The sequence below is a fragment of the Bemisia tabaci genome, chromosome 2, assembly GCF_918797505.1.
Source record: "Bemisia tabaci chromosome 2, PGI_BMITA_v3".
Taxonomy (NCBI): domain Eukaryota; kingdom Metazoa; phylum Arthropoda; class Insecta; order Hemiptera; family Aleyrodidae; genus Bemisia; species Bemisia tabaci.
In genome coordinates, this window is record NC_092794.1 from 27,894,425 (window position 1) to 27,921,029 (window position 26,605).

The following is a 26,605-nucleotide window of genomic DNA, read 5'->3' on the forward strand; positions in this document are numbered from 1 at the left end:
CAAACTGACAAAGATTATCAGAAAAGGTACAGACACTCTCCTTCGTCGTCATGAATCAAAAACATAATCTTTGCAACACATCTGTGGCGAGGCGATGTGAGGGGAAGGGGAACTAAACAGAATAGAACTAAAATTGGTGCAATTATTTACTGTGTCAGCGGAAAATGTCGCATTTATTTTATTTAATTCTAAAGTAACCGTCGTATTTTTATCTTGTGATTTTAACTTCGGTTCATGGTGACCGCACATGCAGTTTCTCCAGTGAACATATCGGCTTTTTCATTTCCTGGTCATTTCATTATCCTTGTCAACCATGAGCAAGTACACCTATTCAACAGCAAATCCCTCGGACCGAGATCTCAAAGAACAAGGAAACAAACTATTTTCCTCACGGAAATATGACGAGGCCGTCAGTTGTTATTCTAAAGCAATCGTAAGTATTGTAAAATGCATTTAGGAATCATGACATCGCCGATTCCAGTCACTCAAGAGAGTGAAGGTTAGAGGGTTTCTCTCCTTTGTCCTGTTGTCATTCTGAATTAGACTGACTGATCTCCTGATGAACTTATCTCACCATTAAAATTGTCTGCTCAGTTCAGTTTCATTCACACATCAGAACCAAAAAATTATCCAAGCGTAGTTCTAATACTCTCATTGTTCGCCCTGTGAATGAAAGATGTGTCGGACTTAGATCGTTCACGCATGGGGCGTTCAGCTCCTCCTCTGGCACAACCAGATGCATTTGTGCCAAAGTGCCCAAACCAGCAGTGTTTGTATAAGGCTGTAGGTCTCAAAACTGCCATGGAGCAAGGTTGGTTGTGCTAATTTTGTTGAATGACCACGATATGCCACATCGGTATACGGGAGAAGTGAATGGGTCGGTCAGAACGGCTGATATCCATTAAATTTAGGAAGTGATTTTGAAAACTGACGGCATGAAGAAATTATAAGTTCTCATTTTGATGACAGTAGCAGCTGTGCCTCTCGCAGACGTATGATTCAATCTAGACCACACGCAAGTATGGCTCACTTGGTGTGACTACAGGCAGGCTACCAGGATTACCTGTAGTACCAGAGAATTTGAAGAGCCAGGGACATTACCTGGCTAAATGGGTGATGAGCATGCATGCTAGTTGTCAGTGGCACATTGTACTATGTACACAAAAGATTTCAGCATTGCCTGTGAAGGTGCGTTTATACCCTAGGCCCCAGGGGTGCAGAACCTTCCAAGAGCTTCCCCAAAATAAATTTAGGTTCCCTTATTTCAAGTTTTTGCCGAATTTTGCCTGACACATAAAGTAACTCGGTCGACAGTTCCCTCGAAAAAGCAAGCTTGAATGTTTTGTTCCCCACCTTCCAAAAGAAAAAAAAAAAAAACTCCCCCTCCTTACATGGTTCCCCAATTTTTCTCACCCTCACGTGGGTTTCTCCATTTCACGGGACCCGGCCGGTCTTGTGGTACTGGATTTTCTGCACCCTGTTATACCCACCTAGTTATCTTACCTCTTCAACCTTAAACTCAAGCCTTATAAGCAGTCTTGGTTGTATCATTAGGCTATGGTGCTTCTCTCCTCATTCAGGAAGTAAACGATTGCAAAATTGCATGCTACAGTGCTAGAAATGATTGGAGAGACTAATGAAATCAATTTTAGGACTTAATATCTGTTACAATGCTGAAGCTATTGCGGTTTTGAATTGTTTAAAATCTTGACATTTTTCATCCTGAATGTACTCTTGCTGTAGACGCAGAGTACCCCCTCATTTTATAAATGATATATTAAATAACAAGCTATGTGCGGGGAAAAAAACATACTTTCTGTGAATTTTCAAAACCTAATGACCTGTGACGAAAAAAATCTGTCTCAGATAAGCACCTGCTGTTTCCTTGTATTAATGCAGGGGTGTAGAAGTCCTAATGCACCGAAAATTCCCAGTAAAATTATGATTATTACTTACAGGGAATATTCTAGCCATAGTTGAGCACTACTCGCTTTGTAGCCTTAATGATCCTGACTTGTTTTTGTGTTTCAGATCAAAAACCCATCTATTCCTACTTACTTCACAAACCGTGCTCTATGTTATCTAAAACTGAAACGCTACGATTTGACCTGCAATGACTGCAGAAGAGCTTTAGACATGGATCCTCATCTAGTTAAAGGTCACTTTTTCATGGGTCAAGCGCTTTTTGAATCTGAGTCCTATGATGAAGCTGTCAAACACCTACAACGAGGTAATCCTTCCTTCTGTCCCAAAATAATTTCTTGTTATCTAGTTTGCCAGGGGCCGAATTTTGTCGGCTTTTTCACACAGTGCAACATCCATTGATGAGTTCAAACCGCACCACCGGCCAATCAGAAGTGCTAAGCCGGACTTAAGTGCTGTCAAGACCCGTTCTAAGTATATTTAAGTACGCTGAAAGGACCGACAAAATTCAGCCCCATGTGTTTTCTTTTATTCAGGAGGAATGTTTGTTGGTTGTCTTGCAATAAAACATTTTGTCAGAAGAAAATATACCTAAAATGGAGTTTTGGTGTTTTTATTTCTGATAGCAGAGCTCTCCTCATGATTTATTTCCTTCAATCAAACATTTTGCAGTTGGATTGATTAAATTAGAAACAATGAAAAAAAGTAATAGCCAATATGCCGCTGCATGTGTTAGAATTTTCCTCTATAGGTGTACAAAGTAAAATAAATACACAATGCTCTGCTTGTAGGTTTGCAAAATTTAATTAAATATATCATGTGCTTAATTTGAGCTATATTATTTCCCTTTAGCTCTCTTCCATTCACTCTGCCTAAATTTTGAAGAAAGAAAAAATTGTAAGGAAAATGTAGTTGAGTTCTTATCTCAAATTATTTGGATTCTACTGTCATTTAAAACTGAAGAAATAATTTTATGAGGTTTAAGATTTTACTCCATGATGTTTGTTGTTTGTCTTCTTTGTTGATATTGAATAAAACTGTTTAATGCTTGATTTTGCAGCTTTAGATTTAGCAAAAGAACAAAAACTCAATTTCGGTGATGATATCGCTAGTTTACTAAGAGCTGCCCGCAAGAAAAGGTGGAACACTGCAGAAGAAAGACGGATCGCACAAGAAATAGAATTATTGGTAATCTAAATTTTTCATTATTTATGTAACCTTTTTTTTATTTTATTTATTCATTTTTTTACACTAAGTATTTAAGTAGCCCATGCACTTATGCTAATACAAATCTAGTTACACACGCAATTGAAACCCTTTGTTAATGAACTGGATCACTCACAACTGGACTTAATTTTGAAATAAAGAATGGGCTCATTTTTTTAGGAATAGCGTAAGAATGTGCCATCAGTTTTCCTATGCAGGTAGGTCTGATAGGTGCCTCAGTAGATGAACCAGAAATAGTAGTACCTTATTGTAAAATGCAGTCCAACTTATTCTGTGGGATTCTACAGAATGTTCACTGTTGGAAACTCAAGTATCATTTTTAAACACAACAAAACCAAAGTTGCTCCTTTTATAAATTTTTCCCCTTGCATTAACGTGAATATGTTGTCATTGCAAACTTCATTGACTTCACCCTTTTATCTTATAATAATGAATAATCGTTTTTTCTCCTTTGTTTCTTTTCCAGACCTATTTAAATAGATTAATTGTCGAAGACACAGAAAAGAAAGTAGCAAAAGTTAAAATGGAAAGTGGAACTGGAGGTATGGATGAGCTGTCAATAGCGAAAATAAAGGAATATGAAAATAAAGGTGTCTCCTACTCTACAGAACTAAATAATTTATTTGCCAAAAATGATGAAAGGAGGAGGAAGCGAGATGTTCCAGATTATCTTTGTGGTAAAATTAGTTTTGAAATTTTGCGGGAGCCTGTTATAACTCCAAGTGGTATCACATATGAAAGAAAGGAAATTGAAGAACACTTACAGGTAAATGAACTTTCAAGGAAACAAGTAATCTCAATCCAAACCGTCATTAGTTTTTATAATCCAAGAGACTTTGGCTCAGCAGCACCATATTGAATATTGTATTATTGAGTTTGCGATGGTAATGCATGTAATGTAGGACAGACTAGACAGAATTATCCCTGATAACAGATCATGAAAACTATATTGCAGTAACTTATTACATATACTTTTCATTAAGATCTGCCTTCTTAATTAGCTGTTCTACAACACCGTGACAAATCCTCAAACTACAGTTTACATAATTCTTCAGTCAACCGTACAAGTTCACCGGTCACTTTGTCTAGTGCAATGGTTGAGACATAAAATCAGAAAAATATTCTTCTGTTACTTTCGCATTTTACTATCTATTTGATACTGCACAAATTAGGATCTTTGACAACATCTAGATTGTGCATGGTCCTAGAAAGATTAGAGACAGTCTCATCCAATTGATGTGATCAACCTGGTCCGAAGAAAAGCTGTTGTAAATACCTGTGTAGTCAAGATTGTGATCAATTGACCACTAGACAAGATGCAAATGTAAGCATTCTGATACATATTTCCTAATTCGACTGAATGTGAATGAAAGTCACTGAAATTATCTCCTAACTACGACATTTCACATTTTTCAATGCATAAATTCAAACCTCTCTCTCATGATGAAAAAAAAAAAAAAAACATATGGAGTCAAATTGTGCACTAAATGTTCCTGTAACAGTCTCAGCTGTATGAAAATGTGACTTCTTCAATCTGAATGCTTAGGCTCAGTTGTTGCACTTTGTTAACATTTTGAGCAATACAAAACGAGAAAGGAACATATCTTTATTATGAAGCCTATCAAAACTGTTGTGAGGTGCGGTCTTGTTCAGGAAGACTGTTTCTTTTTTTTTTCGAGGGGGTGGGGGGTCAAATTTCCTGAAACCAATGCAAACTGGAAACGTTATTTTAGTAGGAATTGATTTCAGTAATTTGCGTTGTGCGAATGGTGTTCCATGTGATTTTTGTCAAAGAATATGTATCAGAATGCTTAAATTAGCACCTCGTCCTAGTGGCCCATCAGTCCAATAGTATTACAACCGTACAGTCTAACAAAACATTAAGATCATTAATCATATCAAAGACTATTCTTGAACATGACTTTCTCCTTAATGGTGTGGCTCTTGAGTTGTGGCTCATGAACTTGTTCAATACTTTTATGTATTTATACTAACTGAGTCCATTCACATTATGCAGGTTTGAGATTAAATGTATGCATAATTGGAAGAGATAGGTAGCACCATCAAGCTAAGATGAGAAACATGAGAAAACCATCCAACAATTCATTAAAAACCTGAGCCAGTGAAGGGTTTTTCAACTCATCTCTTGATAGGCTTCTCTAGTCTAAATCTAATCCAGTACTTTTTTTTCCTCCTCTGATCTAGTCTTTCTGCAAATCCTTCTGCTCATTTTCTTCAAGGAGTATATGTATTTTAACATGAACCATTTGTATATATCATATTGATGATGGCTTTGACCAAAAAATTAGTATTGTACTTAAGAAGAGCGTTCTTTATCACTTTACAATATTTTGCGAAATCAGAACGTAGAGCACCAACTACTAATCCAAATCTTGTGTTAATCCTTTAAAAGGACGATAAATGTGGAAAGGGTCATATGAAAGTGTGAGGTACTTACTTATGAAGGATTGTATTAACCTTTGAGTGAGCAGCGACTATTGATTATTTTTCTCACGATTGCAGCAGTAAAAGACTTCAAGCTCAAATTCTTTTACACTGCCACAGAGTAGTCTAATATATTGTTGCCAGAAGGTGAAATAAGCAAAGAGGTGGCCCCATTTGGAAAAAGTAGTAAATCACCTTGGTTTGAACTACATCATGTTTTTTAAGGTTGAAAATTGCATCAAGTTTGAAATTCAAGTTGTTGATTGGTAGTAATTGGGTTTATTTCACCTCCTACCTTCATGCTATGTAATGAACTCACCTTTCTTCTTTTTCTATGGTCAAAGCTTTTCCTAAGTAAAAAATTGCAAATGATGGATAAACTATAAGAAACTATACTGTTTGTCAAATTAGATATTGTTTTATCTTTGATCATAAAGTTTGTGTTTGATATTGTTTTTTTCAGAGAGTAGGACATTTTGATCCAGTAACAAGAATTAAACTAACGCAAGATCAACTAATTCCTAATTTTGCAATGAAAGATGTTGTAGATACTTTTATTCAAGAAAACGAGTGGGCTCTGGATTACTAAAACCATCTCTATAATGCATCAAGGTAATCATTGTAAACAATTCAATTTTATGCTGCAACTATTTTTCACATTCAAAAGTGGAAAAGACTGTAAATCGTGAAAACTCGTGAAGGTAGTCCATTTGCTGATGGAGTATCTTAAATGACCACAGCTGGTAAATTCTGCCCGGGTCTCCAAGGTTTGAGGTCTGATATTTTTTCTTGGAGTTTTTTGTAAGTATGTATATTTTTTTTGTTAAATGCAAAGTCGCAAATGTATTTATTTATTTATTTTTTTTTTGTTATTATTGAGGCTCGAAATTAATATTATTTCGTGTCTTGAAGAAAACAATATTGTCTGAAACTCAATATTTGACCGACATATTGATGCGAAAGATGTACAGACAGCTGGCTCCATGCTGAAAGTCACCAAGAATTACACAGGGATGAGGAAGAACTTTCATTTTATCTCAAAATGATGCTTCTCATAAAAAATTCTCTTATCAAATTTTATTTTAATGATCAATCACTGGAACTAAATCTTTTCTCTCTTCTTTTTCCAAAATAAATTTTATTTTCATTTTTTGCCTGATTACTCCATTTTAAAGCAGCTGGAGTTATTTAAGGTTGGGCTCCATCTCTTGTTTTTGTACATTATTTGAATGGAATCCAGGTTTCTAATTGGGCATATAAAGTCTCATGATACTGTGTGAACCTATAGTTTAGGTACTGGGTGAAAGAAAGGCTTTTCTTGGTTGCAGAATCTTTATTGCTAATTTAAATGCTTTAGGAATCTAATTAAGTTTTTCCTGAATTTTTTTTTTTTTTTTTTTTTTTTTTTTTTTTTTTTTTTTTCAGAGCATTGTAGAATCTTGAACACTATTCAATAACCAGGAGATATGCCCCCTGACTGCTACGCAAACCAACTCTTAAAACAATGCGCTTGGCATTTTGCGCTTTTTAAGTCGTGTTTTGCTTGCCCCCATGAGTTAATCTAAATTAAACGGGCTCATCTAAGGACTGTCTCCTATTGATAGCTGCATAAACCATGAAAATCGGTTTGGTAATCTTTAGAACAAACCGTGATAAAAAATGAAAATTTAAATGATCGAAATTGGAGAACTCACAACTCTATCACACAATATACAAAAACCTGGGTCATATTTCTAAAATCTGAATAGAACTAGCTCACCTAGAGACTTCTGCCTGTCAATAACCACAAAAATTGTAAAAATGGGTCCAGCAGAACACTGGAATGAACTGTGATGAGAGCTTACAGTGATGAAATGTCAATATAATGCATACATATACTTGCTTTGAATGAAGAATTACCAGAGATTCTAAAATACTACAGCCAAAAAATGCCTCTCTTGCACCCAGCGTCTCAGTTGAAGGTATATTTTTATCAATTAATGTCAGAGCCACTCTCACAAATTCTAGAAATATGAAAAAAAAAGTATAATACATATTTAATGTACTGAATATCTTTTAAGTCTATGAAGCGCATACTTTTCAGAAGAACTGTAAATTTTTCTTGTAGCAAAAATTGATAGAGTATTGAATAGCTGTCTTCCTTGCTTTTCCCTAACTTGTGAAATAGACGTGCACATCAACTAAGAAGTAACATGTTCAATTGAGAAGTATAAATTCTGTTCATAGAGAAAATCATCAACGGGAAGTTTAATGTTTATTTGTAAGTAGATTCCATACGCTTAACATGATGTGATTCATGTAGTTATCCTATTTTCAGCCCATACATTGATGATTTGCCTTGAAACGCTGAAAGCAAACTTCGATTTAAAGACTTGTAGACAGGCTTTCTCTTTCTCCTCTGCAGGGGTCATCCAGAAAGTGAGTTTACCTTTTCAATATCTCCTGTATTGAGATAGATAGCGGAAATCTGTAAAAGGGTCATTCCATGTCAACTCAACCAGTGAATTTTCATGACCATCTTCGATTTTGATGAAACTTGGTGAGCATAATGATCCGTATGATGGTATGAAAATCCTAAAATTTCAGCTCTCTACGACCAATAGAACCGAAGTTACGGGGGCTCAAAGATGGCAAAAAAACCCCCGGGGCTGTGAACCCCTTGAATTTCAAAAAATCATAACTCGGGTTCTAATTAAGCTACAGGGCTCAGCTTGAGCTTGTTTTGAAGCTGTTTATCTGCTCTATTGAAAAATGAATGAATTATGTCATTTTTGAAAAAAGGGGTGCCTGTTCCCCCCAATTTAAACCTTTGGGGGGCTGTAGCAAAAAACACCCCCCCCCCTTCGATTTTTGTCAAATTTTCATATTTTGTACAGCAGACCCTCAGGAAGGTTCTGTGAAATTTTCAAGTTGGAGACTTGATGGAAACTATTTTTTTCTCATTTTTAAATACAATTTTAGCTCATTTTCGGTGCATGCAAATGGGTAATTCCACGGATTTTTGATGGTTTGACCCTATATTTCTAGTTTAGCTTGCACTTAAATTGAGGAGAGGTTCTTTCACGACTATGCACAATTATGAGGGTTTGTTGTCTTATTATTCATGGGGAGGGAGGGGGATCTACATCCCCTTCCCTCCACCTGCCTAGAAAGGATCCTATCGTAGAGAAGAAAAAATGCAATCAGCTTTAATGTTGTTAGCTTTAATGCAAACCTCTCAGATAGACTGTTAAAGATTGAGTTTTCTCTTCAGTTTGAGGGAGGCATTGTCAGATTCTTGTTTTGATAGAGAATAAACTCGTCCAGTCTGTGTTGTTGGATCGACTGTCATTAGAACGTCTGAGATTGGCACTTCCAAAATGTCAGGTTTTGATGGATAATAGAAGGAAACATTTGGTCCGGATGGATGGAGGAATGTTAGTTTAACTTCATCGTTGACAGGGAAGGTTTGCAAAACGCAGGCTAGCCACCATTCAGATCCATACATGCAGACCACAAACCCCCTTATTTCGTCAATCCCCAGGGTTAGCTCTTCAGAATTTTCTCCGGTTATTGAAACTGTTCTTGCCTCCTCAGCGCGAGAAAACAATTTTGTCTGCAGAGTTGTGTTGCTGATAGGAATGAAAGCATGTAATTTTTGTGTGCCCGCAATTGTTTGACAAGAATTGAATTTTTCATGAAGGAGTTCGCAATGCATTTCATACTCTGAATTTAGAACATACTGAAAGTTCACGGCATGAATGTTAGTAGAAACCCAGTCGTACAATTGTCTGGGCGTCATTATTTGCTCATTATATGGACGTTGCAGGCTTGCACGAGCAGCGAGTCTTTTAACAGTGCCGTCTACACCGTCACATGCGTTTTTGCCATGAGAGGTGGCAAAATGATGCCATTCTGCCTCCACATTAAATTCTTCCGAGTGGGAACAAAGGCTGCTGTAATTTTTACGGTTTTTGTACTGACTTGCAGCACCATCAGAAAAATAGTATATCTTTTTGACATTATTAGGAAATTGAGCCTTTAAAAATGATATTAATTTTACCAGAAATAGATGCTTGGAGACTGCGTCATGGCGTAGACAGTCAGAAATTATTATGTAGCTGATGTGCTGCAGCGTTTCTTCGTGACGATAGTATGCTACGAACGGATGTATGGTCGCCTGATCATTATTCCAATGGAAGCCTTGTATTTCATCTTGAAGAATAAAACTATAATTTTCAGCAAAATCTAATACCACTGCGTACTCTCCGTTTTCAAGCGTTTCTTTTTTTCCTTGAAAAAGGCGGCCTGTTGAAAGGCTATGAATGAATGCGTAAGTAGGTTCCTCAAATTGTCAGCAAATGCTTCTAAAAAATCTGCAGAATTTTGAGTAACTTCCTCCAACTTTGCCCTGTCAGTTGTCACCCATTGCTGGTAGGATATCTCATCAATCTCATTTTCTTCAAAGGCTCTCTCTAAACTTTTCTTTAGCCCCTCTACACCGGGGCATTGCTCACATTCTTTAAAGAAGCACTGAATTCTGGGAGGATTGCAAGCTATTTTAGCAAGACAATGTTTATAAGACGTTAAAGGAACTTCAAAATTCTTTGTCAATTCAGCTAGTTTCCCACCATACATCATTAATTTCATATTTTGATGTTGGGCGCAGACGCAAACTGCATGGGAGCCACTCGAACCTGGAAGCACACAATTCTTCGGCCGGAGTGAGGAGAACTTTGAAAATCCAACTTTGATGCCTGGATTTTCGCCTTTAAACTGTGCATAAGCTTCTTTTAAATTACACAATATTAGTCTCTTTTGTACATGCACCCTTTTCCCATCTATTATAAGGGATTTAAAATCTTTCTTTCCGGGCATAACACGGCTTATTTCATCTGATTCAAAATTTTTTTTATTTGTTCCTCTATTTCTGCCGATAGAATCCTGCCAATCTTTACGTTTGGAGTTGCTAAAATACCCTTTTCTGCCTGAAGCTTCTTCGCTAAACGAGCAGTGTAGTTGGTGGTGTTGAACGTTTTTTCAATTTTACTAACTGTCCAAGATTTCGGAAGAATAGTTAGAATTTGAAGTTTTTCACTTCTTGATTCAGATCCAGAAAATTTTTCTTTGAGTTGACTGATGATTTCACATTCAAATTGGTCTTCTTTAAGGCGTCAAAATGCGAAAAATTCACTTATTGTTGTCTGCATGTAACTTATTTCATAGTGAACACGGTCAGCCCTGCAATTTTTCAGCTGATAAATGTTCTTTCTTTTGTTTTACTTGAAATTCATCCATCGATAAGTCACTTACCTTGACAAGAATTAAATGCAGAAACTCATTTGTTAATGCTACTCCGTGTAATGAATCTACATGAAGAGGAAGTGGGTTCAGAAAAAACCTTTTTTAGCGTTCTATTGGACAAACTTTCAATTTTCATGGAGCATAAGAAAGTTTAAAGTAGTGGATTTTTAATGATTCTACAGATTTTTTTTTTTTAATATCTATTTTGTTAGTTTAGATATTGAATGAGTAAACTTACAGTCTGGATGACCCTCATACATGTATTTATGAAGTAAACGTGATTGAATATTTGGTGTAATAGCATAGGAATCACTGGGATTCATTCTATTCTATTCTATTCTATTCTATTCTATTCTATTAGCTAATTCAGGAAGATCAAATTTGATCTAATAAATGCGTGCGAATCTTAATTTTAACTTGTTAATCTTTGATGAAACATACGGACATTGTAGCTTTTTAGATATCTATGTCGAAGAAGAGAAAAAAAAATTCTATTTGTATTTCCTCTGGTTTGGAGGATTTTTAAAACTGCAAAGCGCACGAACAAGCATTTTAGTCAGTGAATGCTCAATCATTAATTAAGTGACCTAATTTTTCCTGTATTTTTTCTTGTCAACTTCAAATGTTCTTCATTATTCAGTCCTCATGCTCTTTTTCCTCTTTTTTAATGTTCTGAAGGTGTACAAATTTTAATTGAAAATTTTGTTCACAAATTTTGCCCAAAAAGGCATGAGAGGCTTGACAAAAAGGTGTAAGAGGTTCTTGGATGATTAATGTTTCACTTTAAGTAATTCATCCTGCAGAAAAGTAAAAGTAAACCTACGTAAACTGTTTCTCTAGGCTAGGGGTAGGTCGATTGAAATGGGAGAGATTGAAAGCGGAAACTAGTACCCATTTTTGAAGAACGTCTGTCTGGTCAGGTGTATCTCTTTCTCCCAGGCTATGGATTTTTTGATGAAAAATGTGTCTCATCACCTTTGGTGCACCTTTTTAAGACTGAGCTCAATACATTAGAAGAGAATAAAAAAGTTTCCAACAAATTAATTTAAGATCTGTTTTGAATGTAAATTAAGTAAAAACCTTTCCCGAAAAAACTCAGTTTCGCTCTATAACAATGATGTGGAAACTGGATCTGCCATTAAGTATTGAAGAGAATTTCGAATTCAGATCTCTTTTTTTCGTGAAACAATTCCGGTCTGAGTAAATCAATCCTTGTATCTTTCAAATGTAGTTTTGAAGATCGGAATCTTGTTTTTTCTTTTCCTGCCAATAGCTATTTTCTAGCCAACAGTTGATCACGAGACATCAGCGTAGCCTTTTTATCTGCTTTGTTTAGTGGCAGTTCCAGTGTTTCTTTCAGTAAGATAATCTTATCGAAATAAGGTTCTATAGATTAAATAAAAAAGATTTATGTAGCAAATATGCTGTGTTCTACCAGACAACGGAACTGAACTCCTTACCAAAGTTGCAAAATTGACTGATACAATATAATTTTCACTGAGTGTCACTCCATGCATCATCCAAAAGTTAGCTGACTCTTCCTAAACAAAAGGAAGAAATCAGTGAAATTATCAGTTAAAAATGCCCAACAGTATTCTAGTTCAAATATAACTCACAAGTAGAAATATTGCGAACATTGAAATGTAGTAATGCCCTTTTGTCCGGGTAATGAAAATGTTGAGGTGGGATCTCATTCAGCCCTCCTCTCCTGCCCAGTGGAAGAAAATCATGTCCTCATTTTTTGCTTTAATGCAGCTGGTACAGATAATACTCAACAAGGCAGTCTCCTCCTTGAAAATGCTTTACTTTCTTTTGATTATAATCTAAGGAACATTGACTTTGATGAGGGTCAATGTCAATACTCATCGTGGAGGTTCTTTCCTTCCAACAAGAATGCCAAGGTACCTGCAGTATTTTGGTAACATTTAGGTCAATACAAATCAATCAGGAGCATTCTAGTGGAAATATTTACTTCACTCTCCCAAACTTACTATATCTCTCCTCAGGGATCATATTAACCGTCTATAATTAATCCTTTTCATAGGGAAAAACAATGCATATAATTTAGCTTTTGAAGCTAAAGGGCCTCTGTCGTACATATAAAAAGAAGTCGATGAGAATTCCATTTAAATTATTTTTTATAATTTTTTTAGGGTCGAAACTTGTTAATGTATTCAGAGAGATTTCCCTGTACATACCTGCATATTCGTGTATCATAGCATCTCTTCTTCCTTGTACATAACCACTGTAGGTGTTTAATTTTTTCTTGTCTTTTTCAAAGCCATCATCATCCCAGGAGTCGAATGATGACGCCTTCAAAATAATTTTAAACCCCACCTATTAACCTTTCAGTCCCAGCCAGTCTTTGTCAGTCCTGGATTGTTCTTTTTTCCCCCCTCCACCATCTTTTGTTAACAAATTGTACGCGTCCATCAACTGGAAGCTTTTCAGTCAATCAAAGTTTTTTTTATTTTCAACTTCTCTCTTTTCACTCTCCTATGAGTTTAAAATGTTCTCTGTCAAACTTTTGGTTAACATTATTCTTTTCCGCTCCAGCATTTCAATTATTCTTGGTTACTGTACCATTAGTAGTCATACAATACAGTGTGTAACTGTGCATAAGTAGTTACATTGCCATGCCAAGTGTGGAGCAGTCTATAACTGGGAGGTGCTTTGTCATCATGAAAAGAATACATGAAGGTAAAACCATTGTCAGAAATCTATAACATATTAACATTTTTGCCTCAACTCTCAGCCCTTCTTGCGATAAGGAGTGAGTTGGACGTATTTCTGCCAAACAGAATTATGTGCATCATGACGTGAACCCTGTTATGCATATATTCTAATAGGTCTCATGTCTTAATGCACCTAGTTCTGTTTGAGAGAAATATGTCCCGTTAATCAAGAGCCATGATAAGATCCTTGTCTCCTTGTTGCCGCGCAACTGTCATTTAATGCTAATTTAATTTAACTTTTAAAGACAGATTTTGTGTCACATAATCTGCATACAGTCCAGCACTATCTTTGCTGGAATTCATTGATGCTTTTATTAGAGAATTATATATTTAAAAAAAAAAAGGTATCCCCTGCTCCCAAAGAAAAGGTGAATTACTGAGTTCAGAAATTTCTTGTAGGTACCAACCGATGGGTTACGATTTAATAAACAGTTGACCATTTCCTGTTGATCGCTAAAACCTAAAATTGGTGACCAACCGGATTAAGAGACAAAATCGTGTACAACAGGCAATTGAAATTTGCTTTCCAGGGAAAATTGTCTAAATGTGATGTAGGTTTCATGTTCCTTTTCTTAATTTCTGAGCCCATCAAAATCTATAAGTTTATTTTATTGGTTCAAGTATCTACTTTATCCAGTTGCTATCAGTAAAGGGATAAAAGTGCACTTACAAGTCTTGAAATTACTTCTGGCGTTTTTTTTTTTGTCAATAGGCAGCATCACAAAATGAACTTAAAAACTATCAATCATTCTCTATGAAATGAAAATCATATAAATTTTCTAGAGCATTTATCTCTTTGCTCATAGGTCATCAAACCCATAGTTTTTGAACCTGTTAGTCTGTTAAACTTATTTCACCAACAATTTTGAAATGCAGAGATGAGTTTTCAATCATGTGGATAACAACCATTCAGTTGTATTTTGACCTTATCAGTGTTCTGTTTCTCTCTTCTTTTTCCTCCAACAAGTGTTATTTATGGTTAATTTCCTCGCATCAATACATTTTTAAAATTATTTTTTTACTCAAAGCTCTTGTGTTTTTTTATTTGTCAACAGAATGATTCATTTTTTTATTACTTTATATCTTCCATGCAAATCATGCCTCAAAATTTTAACTCAGTGTTCATGATCATACAGTTCGTAGCAAGAAGTCATTTCCTTCAAAATCAGGAGCTGAAGTGATGTTTTATCATTATAGAAAAGTATGGAAACCTCGAGTTTAATTACGGAAATAATCATATGCAACTATCCGTGGTAAAAAAGACCTTTAGACCTCAGAGAAAAAATTTTCAGTAGAGTAATTTTTGTCAAATTTGAAGCAAAAAAGGGGCCTTGAGATTTTAATGGAACAGTCCTTCTAGTGTCCTATAAAAAAAGTACATGTTTTACGTTGCATCATGAAGCCACTGATTTCGTGTCCTTAAGATGCAGGTTAGAATTTTAGGCAGAATTTTTCAAAACTCTCTTTGGACAGCAATCTTCAAAATCCCACAGTTATGGTTTGGTTAGATTTTCTTCAGTTATTTTTTTTTGCCCAATTATAAGTACCAAACACCTCTTTTTCAATCATACCAGCCAATATCAATAACTAAACTTTGAATTTTTGTGGGCCAAAGCCCTCTTTTCCCGTGGATAGTAGCATGTAGGTATCAAATAGAAAAAGAAGAAACAAAACTGTCTTTCAATCCCTCATTTATTTTTTTTTATTTTTTGCTCTGACATCCTACATTCTCAGCATTTAAAATGAAAATTGGAAGCATATAAAATTGATTTTTTCATCATATTTAGTCCTGTGATTATATTCTAGCCTCAATTTACACAGTGTACCTCTTAGAATGCACAGAGAGTACAAATAAAGCTTTATAAAAAAATAAGCGTTAAAAAAGATGGAACGGTAACAAGACAAATTTTTGCCAACCACAAAATATCGCACATCAAAGGCAAATATAATATTTATTGTACATTTCTCCTCAAAGCTTAAGGGTAATGTGTCGAAAGTATCGACTGTATAGAAAATTCATTAAAACTTAGCTCTTCCTCAAATTAAAACTTTTTTTAAAATTAAAACTACCTTGTAGATGTCACATATTTCAACTTCCTTCACTTTTCATTCCTCTTTTGTTATCCTTTTCACGAGTAATCTTTTTAATTGTCGCAAATTTTCAAAGTAATTTTTGATCCACTCAGGAGCTGTAATTGTATGAGTAAATTGGTGAAACTTTATTTTAAAAACTTGAGTTATTGATTTTATTTGTATGAAAGCAAACTTATCAATCTTCGTCAGATTTGAGGAAGGACTCAGGTAAGGAAAGTACAATATAAAATTTCTCTGCAGTCGGACACTTAAAAAAATATGTAGTTTTTCCTCGGTAAATTTGCGTTTATCATTTGAAAATGTGAAGCGCTTGAAGTACCAATGATTTTGAATTCGCAATCTATCATTTTATCGGAACATTAATTTGTGATGCCAAGTAGGTACTTTGACAAAATTCCATAATTTCGAGTATACTGTAAACTTCTGTGTATCAACAGTTTCTAAACGTGTGCAAGATAGTAAAAAATATTTTAGTGGTGAACCCAGGAAAACTTGCGGCTTGATATTGCACTTCTTCAGTATATTGTTGTCCAATTTCAGTTTCAAGTGGACGAACTATTGAGTCTTGTCCACTAACTTTTTCTTCTTGCTTCCTTCATTTCTTTTCTTTCTTTACCCAGCATAAGTATGTGCAAAAATTTTCTCATAAATTGAGTTGATTTTAATTAAGAGAAGTACAATTTGAATAGAAAATTTAAAAACTAAAAAATTAAAAACATCACCATGGAGATAGGTACTTATTTTTCCAATTTTATCATGGATTCATAGATCTAAAAAGCAGAAAACTGATAGGGTAAGTTGAAAATGACAGCTTCATACCGCAGCCCAAGAGAAAATTAAAGTTTACTTGTAGAAAAATTAACTTAAGCAATGGCCAAAATTTCACACCCCTCGTAGGAACGAATTAAATTCTGTCTCCTGAACAAGCAATATTACAAAAACAAAACAAAACAAAAAAAAAGGAGGGAAGAATGTTTTAAATTAAATTATATTCTAATAGCTTCTTGTTAGGTGACGATCAACAAAAAATTACATATCTACGGACTAAGCAATTTGAATACATTTTTTTATGGTACTTAAACACTTTGTATACAAGTAAGGTATTAAAAAAGTCAATTTCCCAAAGAGACTATAATTAAATACAATATTACAAAATAAATTAAACATTTTTTAACTTTGCATTATCACCTCATTCTTCAAAGTCTAATTGCAACTGCCTATCTCGTACCAATTAGTCAACATACCCTTTTCCCGGTAGCAAGATAAGTGTGTATATAATCATGTGCATACAGAAATGAAACGATTTAAGTACTAGATTCTCTCCTGACACTCAATACTTAAGTTTGCAGAAGCCGCTGCAAATACACTTTTCTTCTGGAAATTCTGTCCCTTGGGATTTTTTGTTCTTTTCCCATTAAGTAGGTACCTACGAATCCTTTTTAAACATTTAAAAAACAAAAGCAAACATAAAGGATGTAAAAGAGAGTTTGCACATTATTGTGCTGTATCTAGAATATGTTTGTAAGTAGAAAAAATGAAAATGCATTGTCTGGTAATTATCTTGTACCTATCACCGTGCAGGGTTTAATATTACCCACTTACTCTTCAAAAGCTATTTTTGAGAAATCAGTTAATGCAGATGGATTTTAAATTGTTTCCTGAATTCTATCAAAGAGGTTCGTCCGTCTCAGTTTACAAGTAGGTATATCATTTCCTTAGAATATATTTTTTTTATTTTTTTTTTAATACATCTTAAAATATTCTTTCTATATATTTCTTCCTAGAAGAATCTCATGAGTATCATTTTTTTAACTTGCAATTTTAGGAATTCAGGACCTCCCTTGATGAGAGCTTGCAGAATAAAATTCATCATTATTACTTTTTCATGTTTTGTAAAGGGTCCGAGGAGTTGGGTGGTTATTGCCGTGTAATAGGTGAAGTTGACGAAAAGGGGTACGAGGAGGGGAGGGGTAGTCGACACCACCCTCCCGAGACTTTTAAGACGCTTAAGAAGGTACCTAAAACGGATTCGCATTATGAAGGAAAAAGCAGTCATCAATAAGTTCCCAGAATTTTCAAGAAAAATTGAGCTGTAAAATTTTGTTAAAACAGGATGGAAGTAAGTATGTATGAATTTTATTCGGCTTTTTTTTCAAATTCTTTAACTGGACATGAGAATGTGGGTTTCTGAAAAATCAAAAAGCCACAATGGAACTCTTCACCTCTCGGGACAGTGCCCGACCTATGAAAGCGACGATGTTTACGGCCAATCAGCCGCAATAGATCATTTGACAAATTCAGAAACCAAACATCGCAGAGTCGCATTTCCAAATATATTTTCATTCAAATTTTACGTAGAATACGGCTGATTTCTCACGTTCAATAATTCAAACTTCCCGCCCGCTAAAAAAACCAAAATCCACTTGAGTCAAATCTGGACTTCGCGCTTTACAGCTGCACGATAAACAATGCTTTTTCTCTGGGTGCTGAATCGTTTTTCACAAGTTCGCAAGCGTTCCATACCTACTACTTATAGAACTTATAACAAAGGAAAAAGGTCAAGCTAATTGCCGAAGATGAAACATTTGATAAAACTTTACACTTATAAATGTTTTATACAATTCTTTCGACTTTTTAAGTAGACTTAGCTGGAGCAGGCTACAAAGTGCTCAGAAATCATGAAAACTTGATTTTGAATTTCCCGGAGAGAAGAATGATCATAAGTCGAACTTCCAAGTCCCTTATCGAATAAGTCTCAGTCATTGGTTGCGGGTTGAATAAGTACACAGGTAGATTAGATTCTGAAAATTCTGCAAAATGTTGTGAAGCTCTCACGGTGAAACGAAACTTCACGTCGATATTCTTTCTTTTTATCTTCTCCAACGGGCGGAAATTTTGAATTTACTAATCTTCATATGAAAACCATAAATACCGATATGCGTTACCTAGATAAGCACGAGTTGATCTTGGAAATTTTTTATGCGTCCAGCATCCACACGAACTTTCGATGCAGGAACATCTTGTTTTGCGTCGAGGTGCATTGATAGTACCTAAGCAGTGCACCACGATCTCCGCTAGTATCTGTTGCGATACATCTTCTCGGCGACTGTCGAAATTAACGTTACAAAAACGTCGATGCAACGTTAAGTTTGACGATAACACTGCAAAAAATGTCACTACCAGGTCTTCCATGCCTGGCGGAGACGCTTTACACTGAGCGTGTTTCATCCATGCTCAATATTCTAGGCAGTTTTTTTTTTTCGGAGACTCGTCGCTGGGGCCATCGTTACGTGGAAGGCTTGCTCTGCAACGAGTCCGGACTTAAAACTAGTTCATTGGTCGTTTTATCACTAAAATTAAAACACACAGTTTTTTGACTAGAGTTTATTTTGACGGAGGACGCGAGAGAGGAGGACTCGGAGGAGGACGGCTCGGAGAGAGGGTCCACCTCGGGAGGTCGGGAGGAGGAAGGCTCTTGAGGCTTGGCAGGCGGCGGGGATCGGAGTGGCTCGTCGGGATCGGGATCCGCGTCCGGGAGGAGGTGGTTGCAGTCCTCGCAGGAGCTGCTCAGGTTGTGCCCGTAGTAGAGGTTGTCCGAGCTCAGCTCAGCGTTGGAGAGCTCTTGGTCGTCCTCGTCCGGGAACGTGAGCGTCGACTTGAGCCGCGCCAGCTCCCGCTTGTCCTCTTGCACGAGCAACAGCGTCGAGACGTTCTGAGCCGTCTCCAAGTTGGAGCTACAGGATTTGATGATGAGGTTCTCGTAGCTCGAGTTCAGGCTGTGCGGGTCGTCCTCGAACCTCCCGCCCTTGTCGTGGACGCTGTCCGAGGAGGAGGCGTTGAGGATGTTGATGTGGGGGACGCAGAGCGACTGGTCGGAGGCCCGCTTGCCCTGAGGCTTGATGAGGCTCCGTTTCTCGTGCGAGGTGTCGCGGAGGAGGATGAACTGCTCGGGGTGCTTGTCGAGGACGGCGAAGGGGAGGTACTTGTAGTAGTCGGTCTGCTTGTCGGCCGGGAAGGCGTGGCGGTTGAGGGTGTGCCCGGGGCCCATCTCCAGGCCGCCCGGCCCGCGGGGCCCGCGGCCGAGCTTGAGCTTCTTGGGGCCTCTGAGGCAGGAGCGGAAGCAGCGCGACGGGCAGAGGCAGAGGAGGATGCGGATGAGGCAGCAGAAGAGCCCGCTGCAGATGAGCGTGGGCCCGATGAGTCGGAGTTCGAGCGTCTTGAAGCCCTTCTCGCCGGTGCCGACGAAGCCGATGACCAGGCCGATGGCCACCGTGAAGAGGCCCACGTAGAGGAGCATGTTGGCCGCGGAGCTCTGCTGACCAGCCGCCCCCGGCCCATGACCCGGGAGTTCATCTTCGTCCGAGCTGCTGCCCCCGTACGATGAGTCCTGGATCTGTCAACAGAGAATGATCTAAGTCAGTCCTTCAACTGGCAAAAAATCCCGATTTCATTTAAGGGGCTTGGAGGACAAGGCGCATATATAAGTGCAGATTTTGCTAATTTAACGTGTTTCCCAAGTAGCACGGATTGCAATAAGTAGCAATTACATAGTACAAATATTGCAATTCAACTGAGTGTTGTGTATGTTGCCTAGCTCCTATTAGAAGGGGCCCCATTTATTGAAACTTGAGACTTATTGCAATAAAATTGAAATAAGTTACAATTTTTCATCGCATTGCATATTGCCTATCTTTCTGGAGCTCATTTTTTTGATTGTTTAAAGTCGGCATAGATCGAAATAAACGATGTAAAAATACTGCAATTTAATGGTAGAAAAATTACGATTGTAGGTATTGAAATCAAATTGCATTTTAATTTCAATATTTTCGTTGCATTGTGCTACTTGGATTGAAGTTTTGAAATTACACGCAGGGTCGGACTGGCTCACATCTCAGGGCGTAGACCCTTAGCCAGCTGAAGGGGCGTGAGGTGATATTTTGCGCCCCCCCCCCCCCCCCGACGTGAAAGGCGGTCCAGAAATCTCTGGCAAATCCGCACAATTTTACGCTATTTTCAGGCTCGAAGTTTATTAAGCAATCGCAGGGAGCAAAAATTGCAAAATTGAACACTTTTAAGTAACCGGGAGACTTGTGAAATGAAAAAAAAATATATACAATCAAAGCTAGGTACCAGACGCTTTCATGCATCATTCTTTCCAGAAGAATCGAGCCAGAGCTTGCAACCTGTATTTCTGCTTTTAAAAACAAAAAGTCAGAAAATGATGCATCATTTTCGGGTTTTCGGGTTCATGAACCCGAAAATATGTAGGTACGCCAAAAAGATCTTTTTGACCTCATGGAAAAAGGAACATTCAATCTAGAAAGTAGGTACAAGATGAAATGTCATTGGCGAAATCAGCATGAACCAAACCTCAAATTGAAATTAAGAAAAAATTGAGGAATAACGGAGTCGAGACGTGATCGTGCATTTTAAATTTTTCTCTCGAATCTGAGCGACACATCACTGGCAGCATAGAAAGGAGCATTGCGGGTTCACTCTCCGGCATGTGCACATATTAGCGCGTACATGACTCCATGAATACTTCACGCATAGCGTCAAACACAGTGCGGTCAGCAGCGGTCGGCGCGCGGCGCGGCGTGAAACGCATGGCGCCTACAAGACTGGAGGAATACTTCACGCATTGCGTCAAACACGATGCGTTCAGCAGCGGTCGGTGTCGGCGCGCGGCGCGGCGGGAAACGCATAGCGCCTACAAGACTGGAGGAATACTTCGCGCATTGCGCCAAACGCACTGCGATCAGCGCGACGCGGCGCGGCAGTGGAAGTTAAACTTATTAAACCACATTTATCTTTGCTCTTTCATAATTTTTTCGTTTAGTTCTTCTAAATGGAGGGCCTTGTATAGTTTACTTTTGTAGGCCTCGCTAGTTTTCTAAGGAAAAATTAAAGATAATCGGAGGTTTGAAACGTTGCAACGTAGGAGCACAGTTTTTGATTTTAGCCAGCACTGAGGCTGTTCTGCGAGTAAACACGGAAGAAAGAAGGATAAATGGACATCTTTTAAGTTGAGATGGCGAGCGCAGCACTGTTTGTGTCTCGTATAATAAAATTGAACGGAGATACCTAAATCGGATCAACGGTAGACCGAGACGACTCAAATAATTCCTTCGAACGCAACTGTTAGTTTCAAGATACGGCATCTTAGAAGCAGCAGCGGCAGCGGCCGTCACAAACAGACATGGTTTTTGCGAATACTACTATACCTCCGCGTGCCGCGCCCTCGCGTCGTCTCAATAATATGATCCGTGTTGAGCTTTTCTGAGTTGCCGTGCCGGTACGCGTCTGAGGCTTTAAGCCGTGTTCTTCGTAGACCGTCGAGTGATCCGTGGGCCAATAAATGACTTTGTTAGACAAAACTATACATACGGAGGGAAAATGGAGTGAACCTACCCAAAATGCATTTTTCGACGGAAAAATCGTGCTAAAGCTCTCTTGGACTATGCATTTCTCACTTTTGGAGTTTGCGCTTACTTTTGAGTGCCGTCCACCTTCTGACAACAATAAACTTTACACTTTCGGGTAAAAAGTGAGCTCCATAGTTCATTTTTCATATGGTAATTTTGCAGACTAATTAAAGCAAAATGATTGATTTTTTTTTTTTTTTTAACTGTATTCAACTTTTCCTTCTGTGCTTTTTTCAAATTATTAGCACTCGGAAAATATTTGTCTTTGCATAGAGGATAGGGGTAACAGTGTTTTCTCCCTTGCTGAAATAAATGCCACGCCAATTGCATGGGTATAGATAGACCCCTTTATGATAAGGTAGGTAACCTTTTTCATTTGCTGACGGAAATTCCATAACAGGTCTGCACATGCGCAAGCATATGAAGAAGGTGAACCTACCTGAAACAAAGTTTAACTGGGACACAAGATAACTAAACCCACGATAGGCTCAAAATGCTCTCAGCAAAGGCTCCTTCAATTTTTATCGCTGCAACCAGCCGAGCTTATAGAGCAAGCTGGCCAGCACAGTGGGAGAGGCTAATCAAGCCACAGGTGGCGCGCTCCAGCACGGTAGCGCAGTGTTGCGGTTTTGCGTAAAATTAATAATTTTAAGCTCAATTGAATTCTGATTGAATGAAAATCACCTGAAGGACACCACGATGCTTGCTGTCCATGCAAAATTCATTATTGAATCGAAAACTGAGACTGAAAACTTAACACTAAGGTTCAATTGTTTGAATAATTAGGCTTAATTATAGGCAAATTGGACGTATTTCTACCAAACGGAACTATGTGTATTATGACGTGAGCCCTGTTATACATATATTCTCATGGGTCTCAGAGCTCATGTCTTAATGCACATAGTTCCGTTTGACAGTAGTACGTCCAATTCATTCTAAACGTAAATGTGACTGTTCATGAGTGAAGGAATCATTCAAGTATTGCGTCGGCCAAAATGCCTCATGGAACACTTGAGCGGCCCCATAGTCACAAAAACTATGAAATAAGTCAATATAACCAGAGCATAGAGGACTGATGTAGAATCATCCATAGGGCAAAAATGCCCAATGATGTTTAATTTAAACCAAATCGGCCTTGCGGCGACCTAAAGTTTGGAGTTTTGATATGGTGCAGTTTCGAGGAACGCCTATTTGAATAGTAACACATGGTAGATTCTCGACTATTCGCGGTGATTCGGACCGGATTTACCGCGGCTGAACCAAAATCGCGGATAATCCAAAATCACGGAAAATTCAAAATCGCGGATAATCCAAAATCGCGGATAATCCGAAATCGCGGATAATCCGAAATCGCGGATAGTCAAAAATTGCGGATATTTCAAAATCGTGGATACTCCAAAATCGCGGATAGTAAAAAACTAAGCTATTGCGGGAAAAGTTAACGAGAAATCTGTATTTTAAAATACTCTATTATTACAGGCATTAAATAACGGAAGGAAATGTAATTTTTGGTAAAAAATTAATACATTTTACATGAAAAAAAGTTATTTTAGCATCCGTTGCTTCATTTATTTCATCATTTACAGTGTTTCAGGAGTATTTTAGGGATAAGTACTGAACTGTCACTGAAAAAACCCGAGGATAAGCCAAATTGCGGAAAATTGAGACTCTACCGTTTGTCCTGATCATGGCAAAAGATTGCCTGGTTATGATGAATTTTACCCCTCTTTTGACACAGGAACCTATTCATCGAATTATAAGACGGGGCTCCAACAATCCCCTAATTTCCGACACAACTCGACTGAAATCGCTCTGCTGGAAATTTTGCATCTGTGGATTAAGGTCTTCTCCGTGGATGGTAACAGGTGATCCCGCTTTGCTAACTGGCATTTAATTTGTTTTTCTTCCGGAATCTCTGCCGTGTTATTGTAGAGATCGATGATGCAAACATTTTCTAAATCAAATTTCCTTCAGAGTAAAATTGCTCCAACTTAAATTACTTAACCAATTCAGTAAAAACAGCCAAATTCGTCCCATTTGTACCTAAAAAACGAGGGTTAAGAGAGAGTAGTAAGTGCGCAAAACTTCACGTCATTTCAGAAAAAAAGTAGGGAGTCCAAATTATTTTGCGAGGGCAGAGCTGCACCTATTGCTTGTTTTGAGTAAAATGCACCCCTACCCTTTTTGCTTGAGTGTTCAAAACATAACAACGCAATCGTGCAGAACAAAACACTTACTGTTTTTTCATCTAATATGAAATGATAGGTAAATGACCCTCTTTTTATAATCGAAGATAAAAAGCGTTGTTTTTTAATCATTTCGATCGTTCGTATAATTGAATCTGTGAGAATAAAAACACACCAACGCAGAAACTGAGAAATGCCCAAACATGAAAGATGCCCAACTTTCATTGAAGCCATTGAAGATGGCGCATTATTTTATGTCAACTTGGGCCATTGAAGTGTTCCAATGTAATATTCCTTCGGCATCAAAAAGCTTGTCTTATATACCAACTTCTTCACCAAACTGCAAAGTTTTTTGTGTCTCTGGAACATTTTCATTTTTCCAAGCTGGTTTGTTTTCACTCTCACCGATTCAATTTCTAAGAGCCTCTGGGATGATGACCGACAATCTTCTGGAGAACGGAAGATTCGTCGAATACGATTTTCGACTCGGACGCTACCAGGTCCATTTTCTCTCGAATTCATTTCCACACTCGCTCTTCTTAGAGTCCCTTTATACTGAGAGTCAAGACAATGCGAATCCATTTCTGATTGGTCAACCGGGTTTTAGGCCTTCACAGTGTCACAAACGGGAATAAAGATTACATTTTCACCAATTGCAAAGATTATAATCTGGAATGGACCGAGGAATTTCGGGTTCGACAAGGAACAAACGGAATGAGAGAAGGAACGGAGAAAGGAATTTAAGAATGAGCCGATCAAAGATTACGAAAAACGTTCAATTTGTGTAATCTTTATTCCCGTTTGTGACTCCATGAGGGGCGTTGTCTTGACTCTCAGTATGAAGGGACTCTAGCTCTTCTTTCCGGGAGCGCGGTAGATCCGCGGCCAAATTCGGCGACGCCGCCGGAAGCGGACTGTGACAAAATCGCCACCCGCTCAAGTTGAACTTCCGTAAGCTAGTTTTATTCGTGGACGTGATACTCGCCCTTCCCGAGTCCCGAAAGCGCGCCGTGACGTGACGTGGTGCGGCACGGCACGGCGCAGAGAAATGACAGACATTCGTGAGAAAGTTGAATAATGGATGAGAGTAGTTTAGACCACCGAGTCATCGCTCAAGTGATGGTTGTTGGCGGGGGGAGGGGAGGCGAGGGGAGGAGCTGAGGGGGGTGCCAACGTGTAAAAGCCCCCGTAATTGATCACCACTGTTGCCGCGACTCGATGAGCTATCGGTTTGGAACCACCCCCTCCCCCCCCCCCCTTTTCCCCGAACTACCGACGCGCGATCAGTATCCAACCAGAAATTGACCACGGGAAAAAAGTGTTAGCGGTTTTTCCCTAAAATTGTAATACTATTCCAATTTGTCGGATGGACGATATATCGACGGTGAAACTACCAAACCACGTATCTCGGTTTGCGACGTCGCAGACTTCCTGTCATACTTTATTTTTTAAATGAAAAACTACTTAACATCCAGTCTTGAAAATTTCTGTGATTTTTCCTCTTTGTGCGGAGAAAATTCCGTGAAAATTTCAAGGAATGATATTGATTTGGTCAACTTCAAAAAAATAAAATGTGAGCGTAGATTTTTAAACACCGCAAACGAGATACGTGGTTTGGTAGTTTCACCGTCGATATGGGCATTTTCAATTATTGTGGTAGTATCGCTACATTTGGGTTAGTAACCTATACTTTATTAGGATACGACCACAATTAATTGGAAATTCCCATATCGTCCAACTAGCCCTACTTCTTTTTTCCGTGACTGGAGATTTTATTCAGATTTTCGACTCCGAAAATGGACCAAACATTTCCGCGAGTTTTCCTGCCTTTTTCCTTTTTTCCAGACGGACGGGGGACCCTTTACTCCTCCTTTTCCACCACTAAGAGGCCACCCATTATTTACGTCACGCACATCCATGCGGAGAGGGGTTTAGAGGTGAGTGACATGTACCAAAGTGACATAGGGGGCGGAGGATGGGGTCAAAAAATCGGGGAAAGTGGATTACGTAATTTAAGGACGGCCTCAAGTCTCATTGTCGGTGCAATGCAAGCAATGGGAATATGAAGATAGATATCGTTTCGAAATGTGTTTTGTCAGATCCCGTTGGTGAAATTGCCCAGTTCCGGGACGCTGGGCAACTTTTTTGCCCCGAAGACTGTCAGAAATTTTTCACCCAGTTCGTGAACTATAGGCAGGCAGCCTGCGGACTGGCTGGTCAGAAATCCGAAAATTAATTTCGGCCGGCCCCTGGCCGGTCATTAATTTTAAATGAAATCCATGCGCTT

At 38.1% G+C, this 26,605-nt stretch overlaps 2 protein-coding genes across 5 annotated transcripts in view; one reads left to right on the forward strand and one right to left on the reverse strand.

Moving 5' to 3' along the window:
* Positions 1 to 108: 108 nt before the first annotated feature.
* On the forward strand, positions 109 to 14,640 carry STUB1 (STIP1 homology and U-box containing protein 1). 2 transcript variants are annotated; one of them, XM_019044644.2, is made up of 6 exons: positions 109 to 433; positions 2,032 to 2,230; positions 2,984 to 3,111; positions 3,617 to 3,916; positions 6,059 to 6,207; positions 7,021 to 14,640. In XM_019044644.2, the coding sequence occupies exons 1-5, from the start codon at positions 314 to 316 to the stop codon at positions 6,182 to 6,184; spliced, it is 873 nt and encodes a 290-aa protein (XP_018900189.1). In that variant the 5' UTR covers positions 109 to 313; the 3' UTR covers positions 6,185 to 6,207; positions 7,021 to 14,640. The 2 variants fall into 2 exon arrangements, with proteins under 2 accessions (XP_018900189.1, XP_018900188.1); XM_019044643.2 differs by having other exon boundaries at positions 7,913 to 14,640.
* A 647-nt stretch (positions 14,641 to 15,287) lies between these two features.
* The window catches only part of LOC109032483 (uncharacterized), a 102,250-nt gene continuing 90,932 nt past the window's right edge, over positions 15,288 to 26,605 (reverse strand). For all 3 annotated transcript variants that reach the window (XM_072297068.1, XM_072297067.1, XM_019044640.2), the window contains one exon: positions 15,288 to 20,100. In XM_072297068.1, the coding sequence (XP_072153169.1) occupies positions 18,994 to 20,100 (1,107 nt within the window). In that variant the 3' untranslated portion in view covers positions 15,288 to 18,993. The remainder of the gene's footprint in view (positions 20,101 to 26,605) is intronic.

Bases quoted from the DNA above. Each gene is read 5' to 3' on its own strand.
- STUB1 (XM_019044644.2), top strand. From the start codon at position 314: ATGAGCAAGTACACCTATTCAACAGCAAATCCCTCGGACCGAGATCTC. The intron at 434-2,031 runs GTAAGTATTGTA...TTTGTGTTTCAG, and splicing joins GTTGTTATTCTAAAGCAATC to ATCAAAAACCCATCTATTCC. The intron at 3,112-3,616 runs GTAATCTAAATT...TTTCTTTTCCAG, and splicing joins CACAAGAAATAGAATTATTG to ACCTATTTAAATAGATTAAT.